Genomic DNA, 26,142 nt, shown 5'->3' on the forward strand with positions numbered 1-26,142 from the left:
GAGAAAGAATGAAAGAAAGAGAGGGAGAGAAAGAAAACCAAAGCGGAGAAGAGACGATGAGAAGGGGGGAGAAGAAAGAAAAAAAAACAAAAAACAAAACACCTGGATCACCTGTATGGAGAAAACCCTGCTTTGATATTACTGAACCCGTGTTGTAAATGAAGGTTTATGATGGCTGTACATTTTTAAGCAAACACATTGTGTGTGTGTGTGTGTGTGTGTGTGTGTGTGTGTGTGTGTGTGTGTGTGTGTGTGTGTGTGTGTGTGTGTGTGTGTGTGTGCATAAGCCACCTTGATTCTGTGATGACTAATTGCCCATTTTTGGGCAATATCACAAGGGAGGTGTGGTTTTAAAACAGTTTAGACTGAGCTGTTTGCTTCTTTTGCATCTCACTTTTAGAGACAATGTGCGGTCGGAATTTACAGATGTTCTCGCTCTGGGCTCTAGGCTTTGGTAGGCTACTTCATTCCTTTGCCAAAATTGAATATTTTGAATTAAACATTGTTACGTTAATAATGCTTCCATCTCCCGTCTTTCAGTTTTGCTGATTTTTGGCATCACCACTGTCTGTGGTAAGTAAGGTTTTTTTTCCTGAAAATTAGAGACCACTTGTTCTATACAGCTTATACTGTGCAGATATTGTGTATCCTGAACTCTGTATGTGTGTGCGTGTGTGTGGACGCAGAGGATGCATGTATTTATTTGTTATTCATTTTTTATATTGCTATCTATCTATCTATCTATCTATCTATCTATCTATCTATCTATCTATCTATCTATCTATCTATCTATCTATCTATCTATCTATCTATCTATCTATCTATCTATCTATCTATCTCTGTGTGTGTGTGTATATATATATATATATATATATATATATATATATATATATCTTTATGTGAAAAGACAACAGCAGAAGAACTAGCTTTCTGTTTCCATCTGTTCCCTTTCCCCCCTCTCTCTCTGTCTGTGCACTCTTCTGTGGTTTTGTCGTGACTAATGTACAGTGGAAAAAGGCAGTCGATTGTTGCTTTTGAACAGATACTTTTGTAATATTTATCAAATTGTATCACACTAGACAATGACATGGCATAAGCTTTGAATTAGGAAATATTGAATCTATTTATTCAGAAAAACAGATTTAACGGGTTTTAGTTTGTTAATACAAATTATTCACAGCTGTGAATGTTTGCTTGTCCACAGAGCCTGCAGGCTCCAATAATAATTGTCATCGGTGAGTCACCTATGCCTTACTGTGAAAATGTGTGATGCTTATTTTTACCATTTGATCATCATTGCAAGTTAAGTGCTGTTCAGTGAGTGTCACTGAGGTTCCCTACAAGAAAAGAATTAACAAATGAGGCTGTCATGCCTGTTCAAACAAAAGGTGCGAGTTGGATTTGTTGAAATTGGTGTTGCATGCTTGTCCACCTTTGTTTTTTAATGGCTGAATAATGACTAAACATTTGTCCATTCTCTGGTCTCTTGCTGTTTAAGTGTGCATTAACGATTTGACCACATCTGTCAGTCCAGGGTTAACCTCTGCTTTAACCAGTTGATTGGCCGTAGTACCTTCACCATCCACTTCATTAAAGTAATTTATCTTTCCACTTCTGATCATCATATTCACTTCACTCATTAGAGCCCACACTTCTGACATCACTTGTCAGTTTGACCGGCAGTATCTTTTAGGTTCAAACAAAAGGCATCTTCCACAAACTAATAAAATACAATAAAGGTAATGAAACCACTTGTTTTCCCTGCAGAGGAAGATATACTTTTATATCTGACTGCCAGCAATAATGTCCAGGCTTTGGTCATCTATGCTTTTCAGAAAAGACTGTAATGGAACATGGTATGACATCAAAGAGGCTACATGCTGTGAAAACAGACTTCACCCTGGTGCAAGCCTGTCTTGTTGTGGAAATGAGCCTTACAGTCCTGGAACAGCCACTTGTTGTAAACAGCAACACAGACACACTGTCACAGGTAATGAATTTATAAGATCGAAAACTGGAATGTAAAAAAAAAAAAAAAGAATAGAATAGTAATATTAAAAAGTCATCAGCTGGTATTAAAATAGGTTATATGTTTCCATATATTCAGATCTATTCTTGAAGGTCTTTTTCTCACTTCTGAGAACATTTGTGTATCACTCAACCTTGCATTATGGGTATTAAGCAGATAAAGGTTTTTCTTTTTTAGCAAACAAAAATTGCTAGACACCTACAGTGCTGATGTGATGGTTGAGAGGGAAAGCTTACACTATTTTGTTGCAACCATCATAAAGTACGGGGAGATGTGAGGAAACAGAAGTACAGTGCATCAGGAAAGTATTCATAGCGCTTCACTTGTTCCACATTTTGTCATATTGCAATCTTTACCAATAGATTAAATTCATTTTCACCCCAACATTCTACAGCTAACACCCCAAAGTGACAAAGTAGAAAAATAGTTTGCCTGAAATTCTTGCAAATTCATTAAAAATAAATAAAATAAATGATAACATATACATGTACAAGTATTCACATCCTTCACTCAATACGTTTGAAGCTCCGTATTGAGTCTTATTGAGTATGATTTTTAGACAGTTTGTCATATTATTCTTCCCAGAAACTCTTAAGCTCCATTGGGTTGGACAGGGACCATATGTACACAGTCATTTTCAGATATGTACAATTAGATTTAAATCTGGTTTCTGACTTTCCTAATTAAAGACATTCACATACTGGTCCCAAAGCCACTCCTTTGCTGTCTTGGCTGTGTGCTTAAGATTGTTGTCCTGTTGGAAAATTAACCATTGCCCCTTCTCCAGTCTCTGCTGCCGAAAAACATCCACACAACGTGATACTGCCACCTCCATGCTTTTCTGTAGTGATGGTGTTAACCAAGTAATTAGTGGTGCCTAGTTTCCTCCAGATATGATGTTTGGCATTCAGGCCAAAGAGGCAAATCTTTGTTTCATCAGACCAGGGAATGGTTTCTCGTGGTCTGAGAGTCCTTCAGGGGACAGCCACTCCAGGCAGGCTGTCATGTGCCTTTTACTGAGGAGTGGCTTCTGTCTGGTCATTCTACCAGACAGGCCCGATCAGTGGAGTGCTGCGGAAATGTTTGTCCTTCTAGAAGGTTCTCCTCTCTCCACACTGCAATACTGGAGCTCTGTGAAAGTGATTATCAGGTTCTTCGTCACCTCCCTAACTAAGGCCTTTCTGCCCTGACCACTCAGATTGGTGGGGCGGCCAACTCTAAGAAGAGCCCTGGTGATTCCAAACTTCTTCCATTAATGTGCTCATTGGGACCTTCAATGCTGAAGAAATTTTTCTGTACTCTTCCCCATATCTGTGTCTTGATACAATTTTGTTTCATAGGTGTGAATATTTTCCAGATGCACTGTGGCTGTCTCGATGCTGCTCAAGTAAAAGAAGCAAAAGAAAACAAAACAGTTTTTAGATTGAACTGAGTTTCTTTGAAGTTGTGAACTTTCTAATCGTGATTTGATGCACTTGTAATAACACTCTTTCAGCAGTTACATTAAGGTACTGGTGTCTGCATCCTGTTTTTACAGCCAGAGTTACACAGGGTCTTAGTGAAAAGGTATCCAGCTGCTGTGAACTGAAGGCTTACAATCCAGTGAATGAAATATGTTGCCAGTCAGCCATCATAGCAAAACCTTCACCAATGGCTGAGTGTTGTGGTAAAGGTGAGTAGATGCACTGATGGAAAGCATTAATTAAATCAATTCTAAAGTATACAATGTAAATATGGAATTATGTTTTCTCCATCACTAAGTTTTGAGTGTCTGCAAATTTGTAGTTGTTTGAGTATTAAATCGTGAGATTCAGTTAAGGTGCAAACTGAAAGACATAGGAAACTGCAAGGTGGTGTCAAGAGAGAATATAACTAGCCACCATCAGATGGCAGACTTTGGAAATCAAGAGAAATGACTGAAGGCAGAGAAAATGATTAAGTGGTGGCTTGATGCATGCTCAATCATTCAGGTAAGGGAATGCCAACATTTTCATTGGGAGAAACTTTTTGTCACTCATCCAAGTGATTTCTTCAGTCTCAGCTGACTGCTGGTTTCCCCAACCTTATAAGTAATACATCTGCATAATGACAGGCACTATCACCACTGACTAACAATGGGTCATGAGGGCGGTTTCATGATCATTATTGTGCAAATTGTCATGACCATTAAGTCAAAGGAGCTTGCAAAGAAAAGCGTCTGGACAAGAACCCTAGCAAGTATAAAGCTAATATAACGGTGGAAGTATTACTAAGGGACATAACTAGATTGAACTGAAATCAGTGATTGTCTCTTGAAACAGTCATAATGAGATGCATCAGGGCACTCGTTTGGGAAGTTATTATGAGGCACTTTCTAAATGAACTTTAATTTAAAAGGTCAACAAGACATAAAAACTGAATGTACAGAATATACAGTAAAACATGATTAGAAAACACACACACACTTAAAGGTTTACCAACATTGCAGCAGCTTGACAGCTTAGCTATGGTTAAGGTAAATTAAGAAAGCAAAAAACAAAACATATTTTCTTTTCACAGATGTTTTTGATAGGGTCAAGCAGTTGTGTTGTGGTTCACCTGATATTAAGACGATTCTGATGAGAAATTCCAGTCACCATCAGTGCTGTGGTCACAGCCAGTATGACACCGAGACTCAGTGCTGTTGTTCAAATGAGAAGAGGCTGGAAGTATACCCAAAGATTTCATCCTGCTGTCTCAGGGACTCCACTTCAGGTCAACACAGCATATCACACTGTGTAGAATAGATTTAATAAAATCTAAATCTGAAAGTTTTTGCAGTTTGCATCGTACTTTACATGTTAGACCAAGACAAGAAAGTCATTTCATGGACTAGAAATAAAAAAAAAAGTCTTATCCCTCAAGACTATCTGCACTAGATATGCCATGTCTTTAATGTTGCATATACTTAAAAAAAATCTTTGTGGAAGTATGATAGCTGTCACAGAGTATTTAAAGGAAGCCAATGTTAATTACTGTGAGTAATGAAATTGTGTTGACTGTCTTTTCAACTACAGCTCATTTATGTGGAAATGAGACCTATGACAAAAACACACAACTATGCTGTCAGTCAACTGTTATTGACAAACATTCACCGAATCACAGATGCTGTGACAAAAGTAAGTGAAGCTGAAAAAACAGAAAAGTATTTCACTGAATATACAGTAGATGATTAGGAAGATTATTCACCAAATGAAGAACATACAGACATCTTTAAAAAGCTCCATATTAGTTTAGCTATGATTAAAGTTCAAGTGTTTCAGTTTTTGATATCTGTATCTTTTCCACAGGGGCGTATGATGGGGAAAAGGAGCTGTGTTGTGGTCCAATTAGTGATAAGAAGATCCTGACAAGGAACTCCCCAGGTCACATGTGCTGTCATCAAGGCCAGTTCAACAGCAAGACTGAGTGTTGCTGCTGGAAGGATGATGGTGCTGAGATACAACCGAGGAATTCATCTTGCTGTAAGTCATGTATATTTGAATGGCATAACTTGCCAAAGGCAGCTTAATGCACATCTTAAAATTCGATTTAAAAGTATGCTCTTCATTTTATATTTTATATTTAAATCATGAAAACTGAATACAGTTTTATTTTAGTGTTGGGAACAGTTTCATCATATTTGTAATGAAATCAACTCATAGACCACAGCGCTTATCGCATTACATACTTATAATCAGATTAAATGCAATAAAAAATTGTTACTATATTATCGTTTTAATCAAAATCCTTTGTGCTTCATGTTCACAGGTATGCAACAAGAGGTAAGTGTTATGTTTTCCAAGGAAGGAAGTTGTAAATAATTAAACTGAAAATAACAGACAAGCGCCACTCAAGGGCAAAAAAAACAAAGAAACACAACAAAACCAAAAAGATGTTCACAAAAAAATGTCTGTTAACCGAAAACATGCTTTTATCCACAGTATGTGGCTATAGAAGGGCTCCCAAAAGTTCTCTTTTGCCTTTGCCTATAGAGTCAGCTTGGCAGTACCCAAGTCCAAAGTCCATACTATTTTATTTATTGTGTGTGTGTGTGTGTGTGTGTGTGTGTGTGTGTGTGTGTGTCCAGGCACCTGTGCTCCAACCCAACTGGTAAGTTAACTGTGGCTTTGACCTATTATTATCCACTTATCTATACATACACACATACAAACATTATATATATACATTATATATACAAGCATTTTCTTAACCAACCATCCACTGCTTTGTTGACAGCACTACAAATCTTTGGACTTCTCTCAATGAGCTTCATGATGTAGTCACCTGAAATGGTTCTCACTTCACAGTTGTGCCTTGTCAGGGTTCATTTGTGAAATTTCTTGCCTTCTTAATGGGGTTAGGACCATTAGTTATGCTGTGCAGAAGTCAGGTTGGTACACAGCTGACAGCCCTAATTTAAAAACTGTTAGAATTCATATTATGGCAAGAACCAATCAGCTAAGTAAAGAGAAACAACAGTCCATCATTACTTTAAGAACGGAAGGTCAGTCAGTCTGGAAAACTGCTAAAACTTTGACTGTGTCCCCAAGTGCAGTCAAAAACCCAGCAAATTAGATTACATGAAGACCGCCCCAGGAAAGGAAGACCAAGGGTCACCTCTGCTGCTGAGGAAAAATTCATCCAAGTTGCCAACTTAAGAAATTACAAGTTAACAGCACCTCAGATCAGAGCCCAGATAAATGCCACACAGAGCTCGAGACCCATCTTTACATCACCTGTTCAGAGGACACTGTGCAAATCAGGTCTTTATGGTCAAATAGCTGCTAAAAAACACTACTAAGGAAAGGCAATAAGCAGAAGAGATTTGTGTGGGAAAAGAAAAACAATCAATGGGCATTAGACCAGTGGAAATCTGTGCTTTGGTCTGATGAGTCCAAATTTGAGAGCTTTGGTTCCACTCACCATGTCTTTGTACAATGTGGAAAAGGTCAAAGGCTCCCACCTTGAAGCATGGAGGAGGTATGCTTTGCTGTGGGGGTGCTTTGCTGGTGACACTGTTGGGGATTTATTCAAAGTTGAAGGAACATTGAACCAGCACGGCTACCACAGCATCCTGCAGCGACATGCCATCCCATCCGGTTTGCGTTTAGTTGGGCCATCATTTATTTATCAACAGGACATTGACTCCAAACACACCTGCATGCTGTGTAAGGGCTATTTGACCAAGAAGGAGAGTGATGTAGTGCTGCAACAGATGGTGTGCCCTCCACAATCACCTGACCTAAACCCAATCGAGATGGTTTAGGCCGAGGTGAACCTCAGAGTCAAGGAAAAAGGGCCAACAAGTGCTCAGCATCTGTGGGAACTCTGTCAAGAATGTTGGAAAACCATTTCAGATGACTACCTCATGAAGCTTGTCGAAAGAATGCAATGAGTGTGCAAAGCAGTAATCAAAGTAAAGGGTGGCTATTTTGAAGAATCTAAAATATAAAACATGTTTTGAGTTATTTCACAGTTTTTTGTTTACGACATAATTCCATATGTGTTGATACCAGTGTTGGGCAAGTTACTTTGAAAAAGTAATTAATTATAGTTACTAGTTACTTCTTCAAAAAAGTAACTGAGTTAGTAACTGAGTTACAAGATTCTAAAAGTAATTAATTACTTGAAAAGTAACTATTGCGTTACTTTTAAAAATATGTTTAACCCTCTGGGGTTCAGGGTATAACTGGCCATTTTTAACTACTTTTGATGTTTTCTCAACATTTCACCTTTAAAAACTATTTACTTTGCCTTGTTTGGTATCATTGTTTTCAGCACAACCTCACGTGTCTGAATTTACAGTTCTATTTTCATTTGACATACTGTATTAACACAATTGATCTAAAATCAGACAAAAAACATAAAATTCGAGTAGAAAAAAGTTATAATTTTTACTGTAACAACCACAAACATGTTTAATGAATCATATTTCATAACTTTAAATGCAAATATAAATTGTCAATTTTAAAATCATATGCACAAGTTTTGCAAACAACAAACTTATTTGCAGCCATTTACCTTTTACCCCTTTTTTAAGGTTCAAGGTTCTTTATTTGTCACATGCATAGTTATACAAGTATAACACACAGTGAAATGTAGCCTGACACGCTCCTCGACATGTGCAAAAATAGGGGGGGGGGCTGTAGAGGAAGAACATATATATATATATATATATATATATATATATATATATATACATATATATATATATATATACATATATATATAGTATATACATTGGGTGAATGTGCAGTAGTAGCAGCAAGCAGGTGAATTCTGTACATTAATAAGAATAGACATCTGACTATTTTACAGGATAGACAATATAAACATATTTAAAATTAAAGGAATTTGAAATGTACCATTAAATAACCATTTCAAACTATTTACATAACAATCAGGTGTTCTGCATTCAGTAAGATGCCACAAATTATTTGTGCCACTTCAAAAATTTCTGTCCACTATATAAAGGAGAACATCACAGCCTGATGCCTGTAGGTCTGACAGCAGCAGGTGTATCACTCCTCTTCTCTACCTGGAGACAGCAATCGCCTTACTGTTCTGACACACAACACAAAGCAATCCACAACACCACACACTAACTGCACACTCCAACCACGCTAAACGTCGCAAATCTCTCACATCTCAAAACTCACTCTCTCTCTTTTTCTGCTGCCTCTCTCTCTCTCTCTCTCTCGGTCTAAAACTTCCCCCTCTTCCTAAACAACCAAATGTCATGTTGCCATATCATTTTTGATTGGTCGTTTTTTGGGGTCATAAGCAGAGAGTGCTTGCTAGCGCTGACCTTAGACAGTAAACATGACAACACAATTTAAAAACTGCTATATATCACCTTTTTGCTTTGTCATCTTGAAGTGATCATGTGATTGGCTTACCACGACTACTTTATTCTTCCTCAGTCAAACAGCAGCACTCATGCGATTGTCTTGCCCCCTAGCTACAGGTGTTGTGCCAGAAAGTGACTGTGGCCCGCGGGAGCCCGCAGAGCTGCTTAAAGCTGTGGAGCCCAGCTTATTTACAGCTACTTCCTTACAAATGATATAAGATGCGATAAGCTGAACACAGCTTCAGCCGTCTGTTTGTTGAAAAACAGTAACGCGACCGCACCGTATTTTCTTGTTAGTAACGGTAACGGCATTGTAACGATAGAAATAGTAATTAGTTAGATTACTCGTTACTGAAAAAAGCAACACCGTTAGTAACGCCGTTACTTGTAATGCAGTTATTCCTATCACTGGTTGATACATAGTTTTGATGCCTTCAGTGAGAATCTACAACGTAACTCATGCAAATTAAAAAAAAAAAACATTAAATGAGAAGGTGTGTCCAAACTTTTGACTGCTAGTGTATCTGGGGCTGCGGGGTTGATGTAGTGCATCTCAGACATCAACTGACAGGTCACCAGCATATCACAGCTTTATTTTTGTCAACAATGATATTTATGACATTTATGACTTAATGCTTTAATATTAAAAATGGCTTTAATCTGTTTATGAGGCACTTTTCATAGGTTAGGAATTTAAGTCCTTTTAGGCACTGAAACTATTTGGTTAGGTTTGGGGTTAAAATACATCTTTGCAATTTCCTGCAAATTTTAAAGTGATGAGAGGATGGGGAGCAGGCGAGAACACAGCTGGGACGTAACGAGGTGGGGAGGAGACCAAAACTGAAGATAGTGACACAAGACACAGACTGTCATTAGTAAAAAAGTAAATAGAAGAGAGACACGGAGACGCAGATTCGACACTTAGACATGGAAACATGAGACGAGGCGAGGTGAGGCACAGGAACAGAAATCCGGAGGGCTAAATATAATACAACAGAAAACAATAATTCAATGAATAAAACTTAAAAACACTGGGTCACAGACCCACGACAGTGACAATGGCATAGATGCCACATGACACCTTGTGTATATCTGTGAGAGGCTTTGAAAACTTAGCATAGTATTTATGCGATGTTGACTGTTTTTGTTTATTTTTACCTGTTTTTGCATATCCGCAGCACTGAACCAAACACACATCTCTGTCGGTCATCATGCTACAATCCAAAAGAGTACCACTGCTGTGAAAGAAACCAAAAGCCTCACTGGTTCTGTACCTCAGGTATCACTGTCTGTTTGTTTTGGTTTTGCAGCTGTCGTGTCAGTTACTATCACGTAAAAATTACATAACCCTGTGGTTCTAACTTTGCAGCTTTTGGAAGAGAAAGTGGAACTGGATCACAGCCCAAACTCCAACAAAGCAGTTAGAACTTAGTGAGCAGTTTATTTTGCTCTACTGGTGTAAAAACAAAGAGTTGTTTTCAGCATAAATTTCCCCTACAGAGCACATTGTGCCATTTGTTCTTGTGATGTTAGCTCACTGTGGAAAACTCTTCAAGTAATAAAGTGTGAAGACAAAATATGCCCCTAGTAATATCATTTTATATACTGTAATACTAAACTAACTCTTTCTAAAACTGAGAATAATGCCTTGGGAGTTTATCAAATGATGAAACAAAGAAATACTATCTTGTCTTCTATTTGTATTTGTAAAATCCTATATGCTCATTTTTAGTTAAATGTGTGCATTAAAGAGGGTTTTGTGTCATGAACCAGAGGTTCATGCAAGATATGGACCCTATGTAGACTCATACCCAACTTAACTTTTCACAAGACTTTATTTACACAGCAGAAGAAGAGTGAGGTAAACATGAATATACACCAGCTGAGAGCAGACTATCATGGAATCAGAATCAGAATCAGAAAGGGTTTTATTGCCAAATGTTGAGCGGGTTTACAACATTAGGAAATTGCTGGAGAGCCACTGGGAGAGAATAATTAATCACAGAGAGTCACTAATAGTGAATGACCCTGGAAACACAACAACACCGGCTGGAAAATCCCAGACACTGCCATGGAACATGACAGTTTTATATTTGGAAAAACATAATGTGAAGCTATAGTTGCAAGGGAACACCCTGACTAATATTTTCTCAAACATGTTCCATGCTCTGAGTAAATGTTATTTTCTTTCCTTTCTCAGATCCTTTTTTTCCCCTGTTATGTCTTTCCTGATGTAACTGAGTTCAGCATTTATGAGAAGTTTCTAACTCCTGTCCTCTCTCCACCCTTCCAACCCTCACACCTCTATGTTTAGGTCAAATCAAGGCAACACCCACTGTGTATAATCCACACATACAAGTCTGCTGTGATGGATGTATCTCTGCGTGGAAGCCTTGGATGGATCAGGTAATAATCAAATTGTTTTTCCTTGTCTTGTTTGTTTTGTTGTTCTGTCTCTGGGCCTCATTTTTAGTTATAATAGAAAGGTCAAAAGTTTTAATTTGTGTCTCTGGGGGGAAAAAAAATCCTTTTCCAATGACAGTGATAGACTTAAAGCAACGTTTTCTTTCAAATAAAAAAAAAAAATTATATGTATGTATTAGGAGAATTTTGGAAGAATTTTTAATAAGATTGTTAATGGGTAAAATGATGGGCAACACATTTCATTATTAAATGAAATGTGTTGTGTCACATCCTAATTAGGATGTAGAGCTGACAGCAGTGGAAAAGAGAGATTCTAGGAAAAAATTCTGCTTTACTGACCCTTTGATGAGAGAGCTCAGAGCTCCACCCCGCTCCTTTTATACAATAACTGAGGGTGTTTTTCGATCTGTCTAAAACTCATCGAACGGCCTCAGTATTCGCTACTACTAATGCAAAAGGGCCAAAAGGCATTTCTGAACAATTTACTGTATTATCTCTGATTCTTCAAGTGCTGTGGAGAGACGCCGTACGGCTCGGGACAATGTGGAGTTCTCTGTTGTAATAACACCTTGTACGAGGACAGAGTCGATGGACAGGAATGTTCAGAGATGGGTATTCCTTACAACCCGGCCAAAGGGACTATATGTTGTTCTCAGTTTCACGGCAGCCCAGGACAACACTGCTGTGGGACAGAAATTTACCGGCCTGATGTTGAGATTTGCTGCAATGGACACAGGTGATTTTGTGTGTGTGTGTGTGTGTGTGTGTGTGTGTGTGTTGCTGATAAAATCTAGTGAAAAGGGATGGGTTTTTTTCCCATTCCTTATTCATCAGCTTGGTATGTAACAGTGTTTGATTTTAGGTCAGTGGGCAGTTAATTTTAATGCATCTTGTGCTGGTTGAGGGGAAACCCAGAAGGGAGAGGCAAAGGAAATGTCTTGCATTCCAGTAGAAGGTCTTTTCTTTATCGAAATTCCAGCTGTGCATAACACTGTCCCACCTTTGTTTACTTTCAGGCACCGTTGTGCTCTGGTCTAATGTGATAAAGCATTCTTTTTTTCTTTTCTTTTTGCCTGTCCCGTTTGGCTCTTTTGCCATCAGAATTGTTGTCTAAAGGCAAAGAACGATGCCCAACGGATTTACTTTACCAAATTGACCATCCCAGCCTTGCCGTAATGGTCCATTTGATTCACCTTTTATTGTTTATTTTATTTTCACTTACTGAATACGGGACAGACTTGACTGGGGGAAAGAAGGGGAGAAAGAAAGAGGGAAAGAGAAACAGCTGAGAAGAGGGACGGGGGAGAAGGGCAAAAAACATAAACCAACAGAACGGGCAGAGAAAAAAAAAATGCATATATCAATCACCTGGATCACCTGCTGAGAAAGAAAAAAGAAAACAAGCAGAAGTGATAAAGCATTCTTCTGTATCGGTCCATGTGGTTTCTGACTCGGTTTGGTGCCATATGGGTTAAAGTTTGCAGTTAAACTGTCTGTGTTTGCATCATTCAATAGTCTGGATATTCTATGGCCTGAAAACATTTGTGGCAGCTACTTTTCTTTCGGTCTCAGTTTTAGTATTGGTGGAGCAGGTTGTATCCTGAATGCTCTCATTAAGCGTATTTTCAACTGCAGAGTCTGTCAGAGTGGGTGATGACAGCAACGCTGAGTATGAATATATTATGTGTGAACAGTGAGAGCTGAAGCTGCAGTTCTGATTCTCTGCTTTCAGTGTACAGCCTGTGTAATAACTGTGTTGAAGAAGTGGATAAATATCTTCCAGGCTGACATCCAACAATATACATAAGGACATGTCTCACTCAGCCTCTTATAAACTTATCTTGCACTCCTTATTTCAATGAGGAATGATCATTCAGAAGACTTGAATATGATTTACTAAGCTACAGAAATTAATTGATCCTTTTGATTAGTCTCTGATGACACATGATGGCAGAATGGAATTATGGTGAAGATAGAGGCTTGGACGGAGCTTTAAGTGACTTGAGGGACACAGAGATGGGTTCCTGGAAAGGAAAATAATGGAAAAGCCCACAGATTTAAAGCACACAGGGTGGAGTCTGATTGGCTCAAAGAAGGCGGGTAAGAAGAACACTGGACTAGTGTAATGATGTCAGTATTGAATTTGACAGCGTGGGAAATTGGAAGTCATGCAAAGAATTGACTAGCAGGCAAACACCCAGAAAACCAGAGAAATGTTGTAATTGCAGATCTTCATTATTTAACTTATGCATAAGCTTCATTTGATATTAATGTGTCCCTCTGTTTTCCAACCAGACATCCCAAATCAGAAAACATTCACTGCTGTGGGGTCAAAGCCTACAACATTAAAGATCCACAGATGAAGTGCTGTGCAGGAACACTGTACACGCTGACATCATTACATAAGCATGGAGGGGACCTGCAGTGCTGCGGATCCACTCTGCAAGAGCCACAGGTAGTTTATCAGTAATGATGTATATAATATAATTATCATGTTATCTGACCATTTCTCGTGCATCCTATTCATGCCATGAGAACTTATTTGAGATAAACTATATGAATTTCAGGGGCAGGACGACACGTCACACACTCCACTTCAGGTTATATCTCTATAAATGGCTCACATGCTTGTTTGTTCTCATTTCCATGCCCCACCGTCCATCCATCAGTTTTTCACACCCTCTCATCATTATCAGGGGATCTGTGAGGTTCAGAAGCCACTGAGAATCTGTCACTGAGCCGTTCTCTGCACTGCAGTCTTTAATTTTGACACTTTGTTTTTTCTTCTCTTTTTTTTTTCTCCAAAAGCATTTTGAATTTCCTTTCTTACTTGTGACACCTCTCAATAACCAGTTAAGCATTAAATCTAGAATATATGCCTACTCTACAGTGAAGGAAAACAACACCTTGTAATGCATTGGCTCCCAAGGCTGCTTTCATGGACACAGCTTGTACGGCTGTCACACAAATAGTTGATAAATGCATCCAGGAGAAGATTACTGTACTTTATAAAAGTCAGTCCGAAGAATCCTTTACAGATCATTTCAAAAAAGAGGAGGATCTCCAGTCTGAACCTAAACACAACAATTTATAATTCAATATAACCAAACCATCATTATTAGGCTTTGCAAGCCAAACTATGCAGTTGCTGCCAAGGCCCCAGTAAGACCAATACTAAAACATTTTTTATATTTAGTGATATATTTAGTGTATATCTGACAGTCAGAATACCTTCAGCATAAGGAATATTACACCTGTCTTTAGAAACTTAACTAACATCTCTTTTCACTACCAGGACATTTGCTGCTCAAGTGAGGAGGAAGAGGTGATCTACTCTGCCAAGACAGGGTTTAGATGCTGTGGTCACCTCTATTACAACACCACCCTGTGGTCATGCTGTGCTGGGAGGCTGAGATCAATCCATGAACCAGGACAGGGTCAAAGAAAGATGATTAATGGTTTGTTTTGTCTGCTTAGATGTCCTTTCCATGCAGTAGAACTTCATTTGACGTCATTTTAATTTGATGGCAAAGCCCAGATCCTGCATTTTACCAATAACATGTATAATGTTGTTTTCAGAATCCAGAGTCCTATCTGTGAATAACCTGAACAAAACAGATCTTTGCCAAAAAAGTAAGTCTTTTTTTAACATAAAAAATGCTGATGTTTTGGTTTGTAATGCCATGGCTTTATGTATCTTTGTTTAGTGCACATTGGGACTGTGGAAAGTGTGTCTCAGCAGAGCGTTGTGTTTGGGAATGTGCTGACGGTTCATGGTATGGAGGCCGAAGCTCTGCCTTTTCCTTACGTCCTGGAAACAGATGATCGCTGCAGCTTCCCTAAACTGGTTCTTGGGAAGACCTACTTCTTTAACAAAGTTAATGTTTTCACTGATTTCAATCATGACTCTGTTCTTCAGTCACTCCATTTCATTATTTCCAAATGTTCACCTTAGGTCACCATTGGCTGATTTATACATGGGCAGTCCTGATGAGTTACTCTATTCTCTGACAAAGTACTAATTTTGTATTTTTATTTTGTGCTTGCAATATTGGGTTTTTCACTCTCTTGAATGTATTACATATTACTGCATTGTTATACATTGGTCTGTTAGCAATAGTGATGCTATCCTAAAAAGACATACCTAATCTGTCCTTTGTTTTTTGTGTATTATTAGAGCCATTAGTAATGGTTGATTCTCACAATTAAATCAAAAAACTCCTTATGTATCGTCTGTAACCGTAATGTCTTTACCTGATTTAGAAACAGTAATGCATTACAGAAAAATGCCATTACAGAATGCATTATTTTTAAATTGTTACACTTAACACTGCTTACTTATGCATTTAAAATAATTACATACATAATATTACTAAAACTGCAGCATCAGTTACATGTGACTCTGCACATAACTAGTCAAACCCTGCCATTCCTCCACTCTCAGAAAATCTGTTCACTGAGATGACTAAGTAAAATTTTTGAAATCACTGAGAACATTGTAGCTTTTTACTGAAATATTTACTGAGTTTCACATTGTACTCACTCACATAACTTAAGACAGTTATTACTACTGTGACACAGCCCAGTTGTATTTAAGTATACAGTGTATGCAATAATACGATGAAACTATTAACTTCAGAAGTCTAAAAAAAAAAAAAAAACTTAAGTTTCTTCTTGATTCTTGTTAGCATGGAATCAACAGTTGCTGACTTCTTACAGCACTATAAAATGTAGCTTCATAAAATATTAGCATATGGCTCATTTTTTATTTTTAAGCTATTTTCTTGCACTGAAACAAATTATAATACATAATTTAAAAAATGTTTGACCTTGACCCACATAATCAAATGTATGCATATACTGTAAATGGCATAATTTATTTTGATAGCTAAAGCTAGTGAATGTTAACCACTGAGTTGCCAATGCCATGAATGCTACTATGCTGTACCACCCAGAGGTCCCACTGAAAAGACCATGAAAGTATTTTCTTTTCATAAACAGCTGTTTTTATTCTTACTTTTTCTATTGGAATGTAATTTCTATAAGGCCTCAGTGCACAGACACAGTAGTGGTGATGGCAGATGTTTGGGCTTTGTAGTACTGTCTCGATACTGCATGTTTGACTTTGCATGTTTGTGTTTATTTTGTGGCCTAATGTTCTTATGATTTAAGCTTTAAATAAATAACATATTTTGCTTTATCCTATTGAGTTGATGATCTTTTTTTTTTTTTTTTGCCTGTCCCATTTGGTTCTTTAGCCATCAGAATTGTTGTCTGAAGACCAACAAGGATACCCAATGGATTTACTTTGCCAAATGGATCTTCGTGGCATTGCCGTATTGGTCCATTTGGTCGATCTTTGTTTTTATTATTTATTATATTTTATTTTCAGATGTTACAGATGGGACAGACATGAGTGAGGGATAGGAAAGGGAGAAAGAAAGAGGAAGGAAAGGAAAAACAGAAGGGGAGAGGGACAGTGAGAAAGGGGGGGAGAAAAAAAATAAGAATCTCCTGGATCACCTGTTGAGAGAAGAATAGAAAACAAGCAAAAAAACAAAAAAAAACAAAGCAACATACTAAACACAACACCATCGCATTAATCTAGCTAAGTGTAAACAGCAGTAAATACTAAATATTCAATGTTGTTGTGCAGTACGCAGGACAGATGTGCTTCGAAGTAGTAGCCAAGAAAGGTGTAATTTAAGTCTACGAGCAGTGAACACCCGTGTGCATACCTGTGTGGATCAGCGTGCTTGTATTCCAAAGGTTTCTCCATGTAACGATCTGCTAGGGAGGGTGGGGGGGGCATAGCCCCGTCCTCCAGGGTATGAAGCAGGTATGGAGGAGATCAAAACTCCAGACATCCAGAGGCCCCCAGAACACAAGAGACCATAGAAGACCAACAGAGGGGCAGCCGCGCCACTGTCCCAGCAAGAGCTGAGGAGAGTCCCAGATGAGGGCTCACTCAGCTGCCGCGGAGCAGAAGCCAGGGGGAGTTGCAGTGACGCGCCCGTGAGCTCCGCCGGCCGCCAGCTGTGCCTGAGTGACCGAGCCCCAGGCCGAGAGGCCGGGGGCACCCCACCTCCGAAGTGGCCCGAGCGAGCCCCAGGTTCCAGGCCCCGATAAGCGGCCGCCAAGGAGTGAGCCGGTGTGTACCTGGACGCCCACCCCCAGACACAAAGAACCACCAACGCACCGACACCTGAGGGAGTCCGCTACCGGCAGGGGAAGTGGTGGAGGGGTGGAGATAGGCCTCCAAACCTTGGAGGGCCTGAGGTGTCCCCAGAGAGGTGGTGTCTGATACCCAACCTGACATATAGACACAGACATACAGGCACACACAGACACAAACATCCATTCCCCCCCTCATGCTCTCATATGCACTCACTCCACACTCAACCAACGTGGAGACAGACATAAAGAGACGCTGTACACACGATCACACTCCCCAAGCGTACTCTACAAACCGGGTCTAGGTACCCTTGCCCCTGGAGGGGGGAACTGCACCCAGACCCAGGTGGTGTTACCCTTTTCCCTGCGGTGGGGAGAGGCAGACCGCCCCGACTCCGTAGCAGCAGGGAGGCCCCACACTCCAGACCGCAGTCGGACGGCCAACTCCTCCTAGCCCCCCCGCTCCAGCAGGCCGCAGAGAATGGGGGTGGGAGAAGACTCCAAACCTCCCTCCACCCGCTCATTGAGTTGATGATCTTGCCATTGGCAGAGGTTTTTTTTTTTTTACTAAAAAAGTGCTTTCATTACAGACTTTATGTTTAACATGCAATGTTTGCAAAAAAGTTGAAACATTTATTTTAACTAGTTTTGAACTTTTAAATAGTCCACAATAAATGTTAAAGAGGATTCTGCACCTTTCTCAGATCAGATTCATTAAAAACATGGGACTTTGGCTGCATCTATAAATGTATTACTGGTACATCTGGTACACGTTTTAGGTCAGAAAAGTGGTATTCAAGCATTAGTGTACACCAGGGGCGGAGCGTGGGGGTGGCTTACTGGGCTTAAGCCCGGGTTGATTTTTCAGAAAGCCCAGGGTCTTTTGGAGTGTAATTTTTTCATAGTTAGATGCCTGGCTGACACTGTATAAAACAAAAACTACACACAATATTCGAAGCACATAGTGTACACTGTGGGAATTTATGACTGTGCGTAAATCCCCCCTAATATTGGTATGATCCGAGCTCAGACACTAAGCGGGGCGGGGCAGCTGCTGCCTGCGAGTGCGCTGTTAGAGAAACGCAGCCAGGCAGACAGAGGAGAACTGAAGTTCGACCAGGTACCAAAGAAAATCATTCGTACTGTACAAATAATGTAAATATGACGGTGTATCACGAAAGATTGATATCCAACTGATCACTTGACCAATATTACGTTACTTGCTCTTCAAGTGAATCAACAAATGGCGAAATGAAAAGCCGAACAACAACAATGCTGTTTCTTTAGAGAGTCTTAGCTTACATGTGTGTTTATTTCATATTTTCAGTTGTTACCCTCCACGGCTATAAATCGATTTCAGTAATGTACTGATATACAAGAATGGACATAAGGGGCTTCTTTCAAAGAAAAAACTCTGGTAGTATTTTATATATTATGCTTTGGATGTTGTTCAGTATATTTCTGTGCAAAACAAGAGGAATTTGAATACACAGCAGTATATTCACAGTTTAAACCAGATATTTACATACACTTTATGGAAAACACAAGAACATTTTTTTACTGTACATCATCAATTTAGAGTAAACTTGTTTTGTTTTGGTTAAATAAATATTGAAATATCTTTTGAATTAGCTAAATGTCAGAATAAAGAGAGACAGAGCTGTCTATTTTTATCACTTTCATTAAATTTAGGAGTACATATACACTAAGTTTGTTAATTAATAAGAAAACTCCAGACGATTCCATTCTGAGCTGAAGAAGCTTCTGATTGGTTAGTAGAGTCCATGTGAGTAAAGTGGTGGCACACCTGTGGATGCATATAAGGCAAAACACAGAGCCTGTTTCTTTGAAATGGGAAAATCAAGAGATGTCAACAAAAACACCAGGAAAAGAACTGGAGCTCCATAAGTGTGGCTCAATTATGAATACAATTTGGTGCCATTTGCAATTAAGAAATACAGATTGTTTCTCTTTTTACTCTTAAAGTTAACAAATATGTTTTTTATATTTATCAATCTAAAAAAATAAACATTTAGTCTGATTTGATGTTACAATTAAAAAAGTGTTTTTATCTCAAGAGTAAGTAAATATCTGGTTTCAACTGTATATTTGATGATTGTCAGCACAAAGAGGGAGAGAGAGGAACAGAGATGGAACAAGAGCAGGTGAGACAAACATGTTAGTCAAATGGTTGTTTACCAAAAGTATCACCGTATCATAGGTACTCATGTATCTCGTACCTAGTGTTTCTTTTTAGGTTTGTTATTTTTCAAATTCTATATTTATTAAGTTGTGCAGGCTTGTTTGCACAACAAGGCTAAATAATTATATAAACTATTCTCAATCTAAATAGTGGACTTTGGTAGAATTAAAAAATAAGTGTAGTGCAGGTCTATGATGATTTTTAGTGCTACTATCATCTAGTTCTGATTCTGGTTCTGTCTTGGTTAAGTCCTCAGTAGTCCTGATTTTGAACTGTTGTAGTCCTGTTTTAATTCCGGATCAGTTCTGGGTCTGGTTGAATTGGGGTTTAGTCCTCTGTCTTGATACAGCCCCGACTTTGTTCTGCCTGGGGGTGTCCTGCATATGTGATATATTTTTTTCCTATATGAAGTCATTCTCTTTTGAACAAAACTCAAAACAGAGCCCATTAATCTTTTTCATTCATTTCTACCCCCCCCCCCCCCCAAAAAAAAAAAAAAAATTCCCACATGCATACTACCCTTTATGGCTAAGCCCCGGGTGTTTCAAATGTCTGGCTCCGCCTCTGGTGTACACCCATTTAGACTGCTTAACCTCCTAGGACCTGGCGTCCACATATGTGGACATCACATTTTTGATTATTTAGCCCAAAATACTCAATTTTGCTCTACAAGGGCCTGATATCCACTTACGAGGACATTATGCTGCTACTGTTCTATCAAAATTTTAAATATCCTCATGTGTGGCTCTTATTTGTCTTAGAAACAAAAATAAGGTTAAAAAAAAAATCTGGTAATTCTTTGTTTTTACATTCATTGGGTCCCAATCAGCCCAAATATCAAAGAGAAATTAAAAATGCATGCCGTGGAAGAGCTCAGGTCCTAGGAGGTTAATTGATAACTTGATATCCCAAGACTATTGTAAAAAAAAATTTCTGACATTAAGTTCTAGATAGATTAAGACTATCTGGTAGCTTCATAAGGTACCAGGTTACTCTAAAGTAATATTAGGCTGCTTTGTACCCTTTAAAAATCAGATAATTTAAAAAATATTCATATCTAATAGCTTTGTTTAAAAAATAAACTTAATTATATACCTGACACATCAAAATATGAAAAAGCAAAAACAATGCAACACAGAAGCACCTAACACATTTCATGAAAATCAATAAGGTTAGCCCTTTCTGTTATTATTCTTCGTACATTACAAGGTCATTAAATTACACCTTGTAAGAATGAGCAGAAAAGGCCCTCTTCTTCTCTTGTACTAGAGAGGTTTAGCTTGATAGAAAAAAAAACTCTGCAAAACAAAATCCAGAATGACTGACCTCCTCTAGGGTACAAAGGAAAGTGTATGAATGCAATTTTGCTTGAACTGACACTCAGTCTTTTATTTTGTTTTGGTCCTGTTAATCCTTCTCATGGGAATATTACAGAGCAGAATATAAAAAGAAAGGGGACTTTTCAATAACACAGGAAGCTTTTAGAAATACCAAAATATTCAACTGACGTCATTTGGATGCAACCAAAACAAATGAAGTGATGTTATTACCAACTTACGCAAACTTAAAAAGAACCCAGAAATAAACTAATGAGGTGTGCTAATCCCTAAGATCAGTTGTGTAGGGTGTGCCTGAGTGTGAGGATGTGAGTGAATGCTGTAAATCCAAAAAGTAAAACCTAACTAAAGGCTTTTGAAGACTGACTTTGCAACACAACACTATGTAAACAATGGTATGAACCTAATCAGATTATTCAATTAGGAGGCATATATTTGCACTGGTTCCCATCTGAATGTTACACAGTCAATCTTTTTATTTGAACCTATACATATACCTTTAGGTTCAAATAAAACCTATACACCATATACATAAGATTATATATATATATATATATATATATATATATATATATATATATATATATATATATATATATATATATATATATATATATATATATGCACAGTTGTCAGCTATGTAGAAAAGGATCCTGGTGTTATTTGTCTCTCAGAAACAGTTCATAACTTCCCTTCAGCTAGGGTGTTTGAATTTGTTTGCTCACAAGATGGAGCCAAAGTGCTTCAAATTTGCAAAGTCATCGTTCAGTGAAAAGAGATGTGGGTTGGCAACCAGAGGAGTGAATCCAAAGGTGTAACATTAAGTAAATAATTTCCCACACCCAAAGCACTTGTAGCCAAATCTCATTTGCAAATCCTGAAGCTTTTTTTTTTTTTACCAACTTTGTTTTATGGATTTCAACGATGACATACAAAGTTAGCAACAGCAAAGTCAATCTTGATTTCAGAACAGTTGTATGTCCACTATACCCTCCAACCCCCCCAACCCGAATTCTCCCCCTACCAGGTCCACACTAGACAAGACACCGCAGAGAACCAGTCTCTGCCCACACACACACACACACAAAATCAATATCTCAAGACCCATACACATAACAAGCATAACCCCCAAAAAACAACAACAGCACCCCCCCCCCTGCAAATAAACAAACAAACAAAACAAAAACAGGGAAGGGACCAAACAAAACAAAAGGAAAAACAAATAGATAAGGTATAAATAAGATTTAAAAAACAAACAAACAAAAAAAACCACTTTATAATGTAGCTTCGCTCAGTTCACTTCAGACCAGGAAGATCGTGAAGGACCTAGGCCGTCCCAATAATGGACTGTTCTCTCTGTTGAGGTCAGGAAAGCGATTCCGCTCCCTGAAGACCAACACAGATAGACTGAGGAGGAGCTTCTTCCCGCAGGCGATACGGTCTCTCAATCACACCACATCACACATGGTATGGTATGGTTTTTACACACACACTGGACATTCTGGACATTTGTTTACACTAGTGGCCACTGCACAACTACACTGCGTGGTCATCTAATCAAATCACTTTATCACAAGTGACTTAAATAAATCACTTTAAGCATATTTGCACTGCACAAGACACTTACACATGGATTGCAAAACCCTGGACATTATATTTCTTCATACCATTTAGTACTTGTACAGCTGCTGTTATTGTTCTATATTTCTTCATATATTCTTATATATTTCTATATTGTGTATTTTGTTGTACAGTTATTTTATTTTTAACTTAAATTTTTATATTTTATTTTATTCCTTCTTAGCTAAATTTACCCTTCATTTTAATTTTCATATTGATTTCCTATACTATTCATAGTCTTTTTTTCTTTAGGCCACGAGCAGTTGTCTAAGCATTTCACTGCATATTGTACTGTGTATGACTGTGTATGTGACAAATAAAATTTGAATTTGATTTGTTCCCTATTAATGATCTACGGTAATTTGTGATATTGCCCCCATAAAATAAAATGGCTTTAATGAAATCATTCTGATACAGAGATTTGGATTCTTGTGCATGCATTGGATAAAAACTAATTTTGTCAAGACTGAATGTAGCTTACCAACTGCTCCTCAGTCCAAACTGACTTTATGGTTCATACGTGTCAACTCAGGGAACTCCTGTCGTAACCTCCCTTCTGTGTGAGCACACACACACAAAAAGAGAGAAACAGAAAGATCATTAATGCAGAGGATTGCAGCAGCTCTTGGATTTTCACTCTCTGCCGGATTTCAGAAGAACAGTCACATAAATTTCATTACAAATTTTTCGCCTTTGCTTCAATGTGTCTTTAAACCCTTGCTTGTTCAAATTGTTTATTCACATAGTAAAGAAGTAGCTAGGGAACTCAGTAAGTAGGAACAGCGATAGTTTAAAGATATTTTCTAAAATACAGAGGATTTCATCATCCGCAGTTTGTGAAAACTGCAGTTAAAAAAAAACCAGTAAATTCACAAATGATGGACTCTTTTCAGAGGTACGCTTCATGTACTGATTAACATACAATTAAAAGATGTACATTAGGGTGCACACTGGTTATTCCTACGGATTCTGCTCAAGAATCTGTTTGAGCTAAAAACTTGAAATATATATATGTATATTTTAAATCAGCTTGCCTCCACCCGGCACTATTGATATATATATATATATATATGTATGTATGTATGTATGTGTGTGTGTGTGTGTGTGTGTGTGTGTTAAATCTTTTATTTTATTTTTCAGATATTCAAGCTCCAACCCAAATGGTAAGTTAATGAAAACGTTTGGTTGTGGTTCCTCGTTTTTCTTTTCTTTTGTTTTGTTTATTTGTCTCTTTTAATTCTATGTTGTTGTACTTTTTCAACATGTTCAAAATAAAGATTCAATCAATCAATATAGTTCCACTTTATATACCGTTAGTGCACTTTACATAGTTAAGAACCTTATACAGATAGAAACTCAGCAAGCCCTTTTGAGCAAGCTTTAGTGTGAATGAAACACTCCACTGAAAGATGTACAATCATGCAGGTAACTTACAGACATAACACAAAGTATGACTATTTTACAAAGTAGCAAAGGATTGTTTTGACTATTCATTTAATTTTCTTTATATTCTCAAACGGTCAAAAAAATTAAGTTCAGGTTTTTTGGAGTTAAGAAAGTTAAGAAGTTTTCTGTTTTCCACATTGTTTCGCTTTGTTTTTGCTCCCTGATTACTTTCACTTATACATGATGGTTAAGTTTAGACACTAAAATATTTGGTTAGTTTTGGGAATACATTTTTTGTTTGTTTATTTCGGTCAGAATGTATGTCTTTACAATAACCTGAAAGATTAAAAATAATGCTTAGGACACTTAGGAGATCCTTTCCATTTCCACTGACTCCCAGAAAAATATAACTATAGCATGATTGGAGGTCAAGGATTAGAAACCAACCAAACTTCTAGAAAATCATTGTGGTGGGGCGTGGTCTGCGGTGCCGTGCAGGGAGGGCGGACACACCTGCACGGCATCCTTAATCACGCCCGCCTAGTTAAAAACACGGGGACTCAGGGGTTTGGGAATGTGTTGTGGTGAGATGTAAATAAAGATGGCTCTGAATGATACTCCGTGGTCCCGCCGTGCCTTATTCTCGCCACAGTGGTGCCGAAACCCTGTGTCCAGTCGGCGTGGGGATGTCGGACCCACAGGCTGCGCCGCCCGCCCAGCCTTTGCAGTTTCTGGCGCAGATGCTGGCGGAGCTGGCGAAGATGAGCCAGGACCAGGCGGCAGCCCAGCGGGCTCACCTGGCTGCGCTGCAGGAGCAGACGGACCGGCAGACGCTGGTTCTGGAGCGGCTGGTTGGTGCCGCTGCTCCGCCGAAGCCTCCACCGCTGTCGGTGGCGATGCCCCGGATGGGGGACGGGGACGACCCCCAGGTTTTCCTGGAGAGTTTTCGTGCCACGCCGGAGGCCTGCCAGTGGCCGCAGGTGGAGTGGGCTCCGCGTTTGCTTCCTCTGCTGTCGGGGGAGGCTCAGACGGCGGCCCTGAGTCTGCCGCCGACCTCGAGGAGCATCTTCCAGGACGTGAGCCGGGCGGTGGTGGACAGGTTGGGGCTCACCGCTGAGGATCATCGCCGGCGGTTCCGGGCCTGTCTGCTAGCCGCGGCGGATCGACCGTTCGCTTGGGCCCGGCAGCTGCACGACGCGGCGGTGCGCTGGCTGCAGCCGGGATCGTCGGAGGGCAAGACGCTGCTGGTGGACAAGGTGGTGCTGGAGCAGTTCGTGGAGGGGCTGCCTGCGGAGACGGCGAGATGGGTCCGGTGCCACCGTCCCGCGAGTCTGGAGGTGGCGGTGACGTTGGCGGAGGACCACCTTGCCGCTAGAGCGGGGGAGCCCGGGGACAGCCGCCGGAGGCCGAGCAAACAAGCCCCAGTGCCGGCACCGAGGCGCCGGGTACCTGCGCCAGGGCAGGCAGAGCCGGCGCTGAGCCCCACTAATCCTTTTGCTGCGTTTGTGCCTTCCCGGGGATCAGACATGAGTAGTGCCGCCCCTGAGCCACGGAGAGCAGCACAGACGCCGGGGCAGGAGTGCTGGAAGTGCGGGCAACTGGGACACCTGAGGAGGGACTGTCCTCTGATGGAAGTGGGGCAGGTGTTCCGCGTTGCCGGTGCCCCAGCACCCTCTCCCGGTCCAGGAGGGACATACAGCATTACGGTAAGGACTCGAGGGGGTATACGCCATGCTTTGGTGGACACGGGCTGCACGCAGACCCTCGTGCACCAAGGCTTGGTTCGCCCCGGGGCATTGCTGGAGGCGGAATGGGTGGAGGTGAAGTGTGTTCATGGTGATGTTCACAGGTATCCCATAGTGCCGCTGTTATTAAAGTATAAGGGCAAAACGCACAGAGTAACGGCTGCGGTTAGCCCGCGCCTGTCGCATCCCCTAATTCTGGGCACGAATTGGCCGGGGTTTCGGCACCACTTGTGAAATGCACTATACACAGGTACGCCCACACACAGGTCTTTATCACCAGGTTCCACATTTATTTACAATTTTCCCCGGTTATGACTGAACACAGTCTGACAGCTGTCAGTCCCAGCTGATTTCCCTCTCTCTCCGCTCCTCTC

At 39.6% G+C, this 26,142-nt stretch overlaps 2 protein-coding genes across 2 annotated transcripts; both read left to right on the top strand.

Annotated features, from left to right (window-relative positions):
- The first annotated feature begins 420 nt into the window (after window positions 1-420).
- On the top strand, window positions 421-17,095 carry LOC146559768 (uncharacterized). Its single transcript, XM_085243492.1, has 15 exons — window positions 421-454; window positions 541-573; window positions 1,205-1,235; window positions 1,836-1,990; window positions 3,567-3,701; window positions 4,568-4,762; window positions 5,065-5,166; window positions 5,338-5,520; window positions 9,119-9,130; window positions 11,194-11,285; window positions 11,813-12,039; window positions 13,599-13,758; window positions 14,599-14,761; window positions 14,883-14,936; window positions 15,011-17,095. Exons 1-15 carry the CDS (start codon window positions 427-429, stop codon window positions 15,256-15,258), a joined length of 1,818 nt encoding a protein of 605 aa, XP_085099618.1. The 5' UTR covers window positions 421-426; the 3' UTR covers window positions 15,259-17,095.
- Window positions 17,096-24,634: 7,539 nt separating this feature from the next.
- LOC146559769 (uncharacterized) lies at window positions 24,635-26,002 on the top strand. Its single transcript, XM_085244348.1, has one exon. It carries the CDS (start codon window positions 24,635-24,637, stop codon window positions 26,000-26,002), a length of 1,368 nt encoding a protein of 455 aa, XP_085100474.1.
- The last annotated feature ends 140 nt before the right edge of the window (window positions 26,003-26,142 follow it).

This window comes from Mchenga conophoros, linkage group LG14 (assembly GCF_057382185.1).
Source record: "Mchenga conophoros isolate Kocher_MC1m ecotype Shallow Benthic linkage group LG14, M_conophoros_male_GT1.1, whole genome shotgun sequence".
NCBI classification, from domain to species: domain Eukaryota; kingdom Metazoa; phylum Chordata; class Actinopteri; order Cichliformes; family Cichlidae; genus Mchenga; species Mchenga conophoros.

Coding starts and splice junctions, on each gene's coding strand:
- LOC146559769 (XM_085244348.1), top strand. CDS start 24,635: ATGATACTCCGTGGTCCCGCCGTGCCTTATTCTCGCCACAGTGGTGCC.
- LOC146559768 (XM_085243492.1), top strand. CDS start 427: ATGTTCTCGCTCTGGGCTCTAGGCTTTG. Junction 574..1,204: donor TGGCATCACCACTGTCTGTG/GTAAGTAAGGTT, acceptor GCTTGTCCACAG/AGCCTGCAGGCTCCAATAAT. Junction 4,763..5,064: donor TCTCAGGGACTCCACTTCAG/GTCAACACAGCA, acceptor TTTCAACTACAG/CTCATTTATGTGGAAATGAG.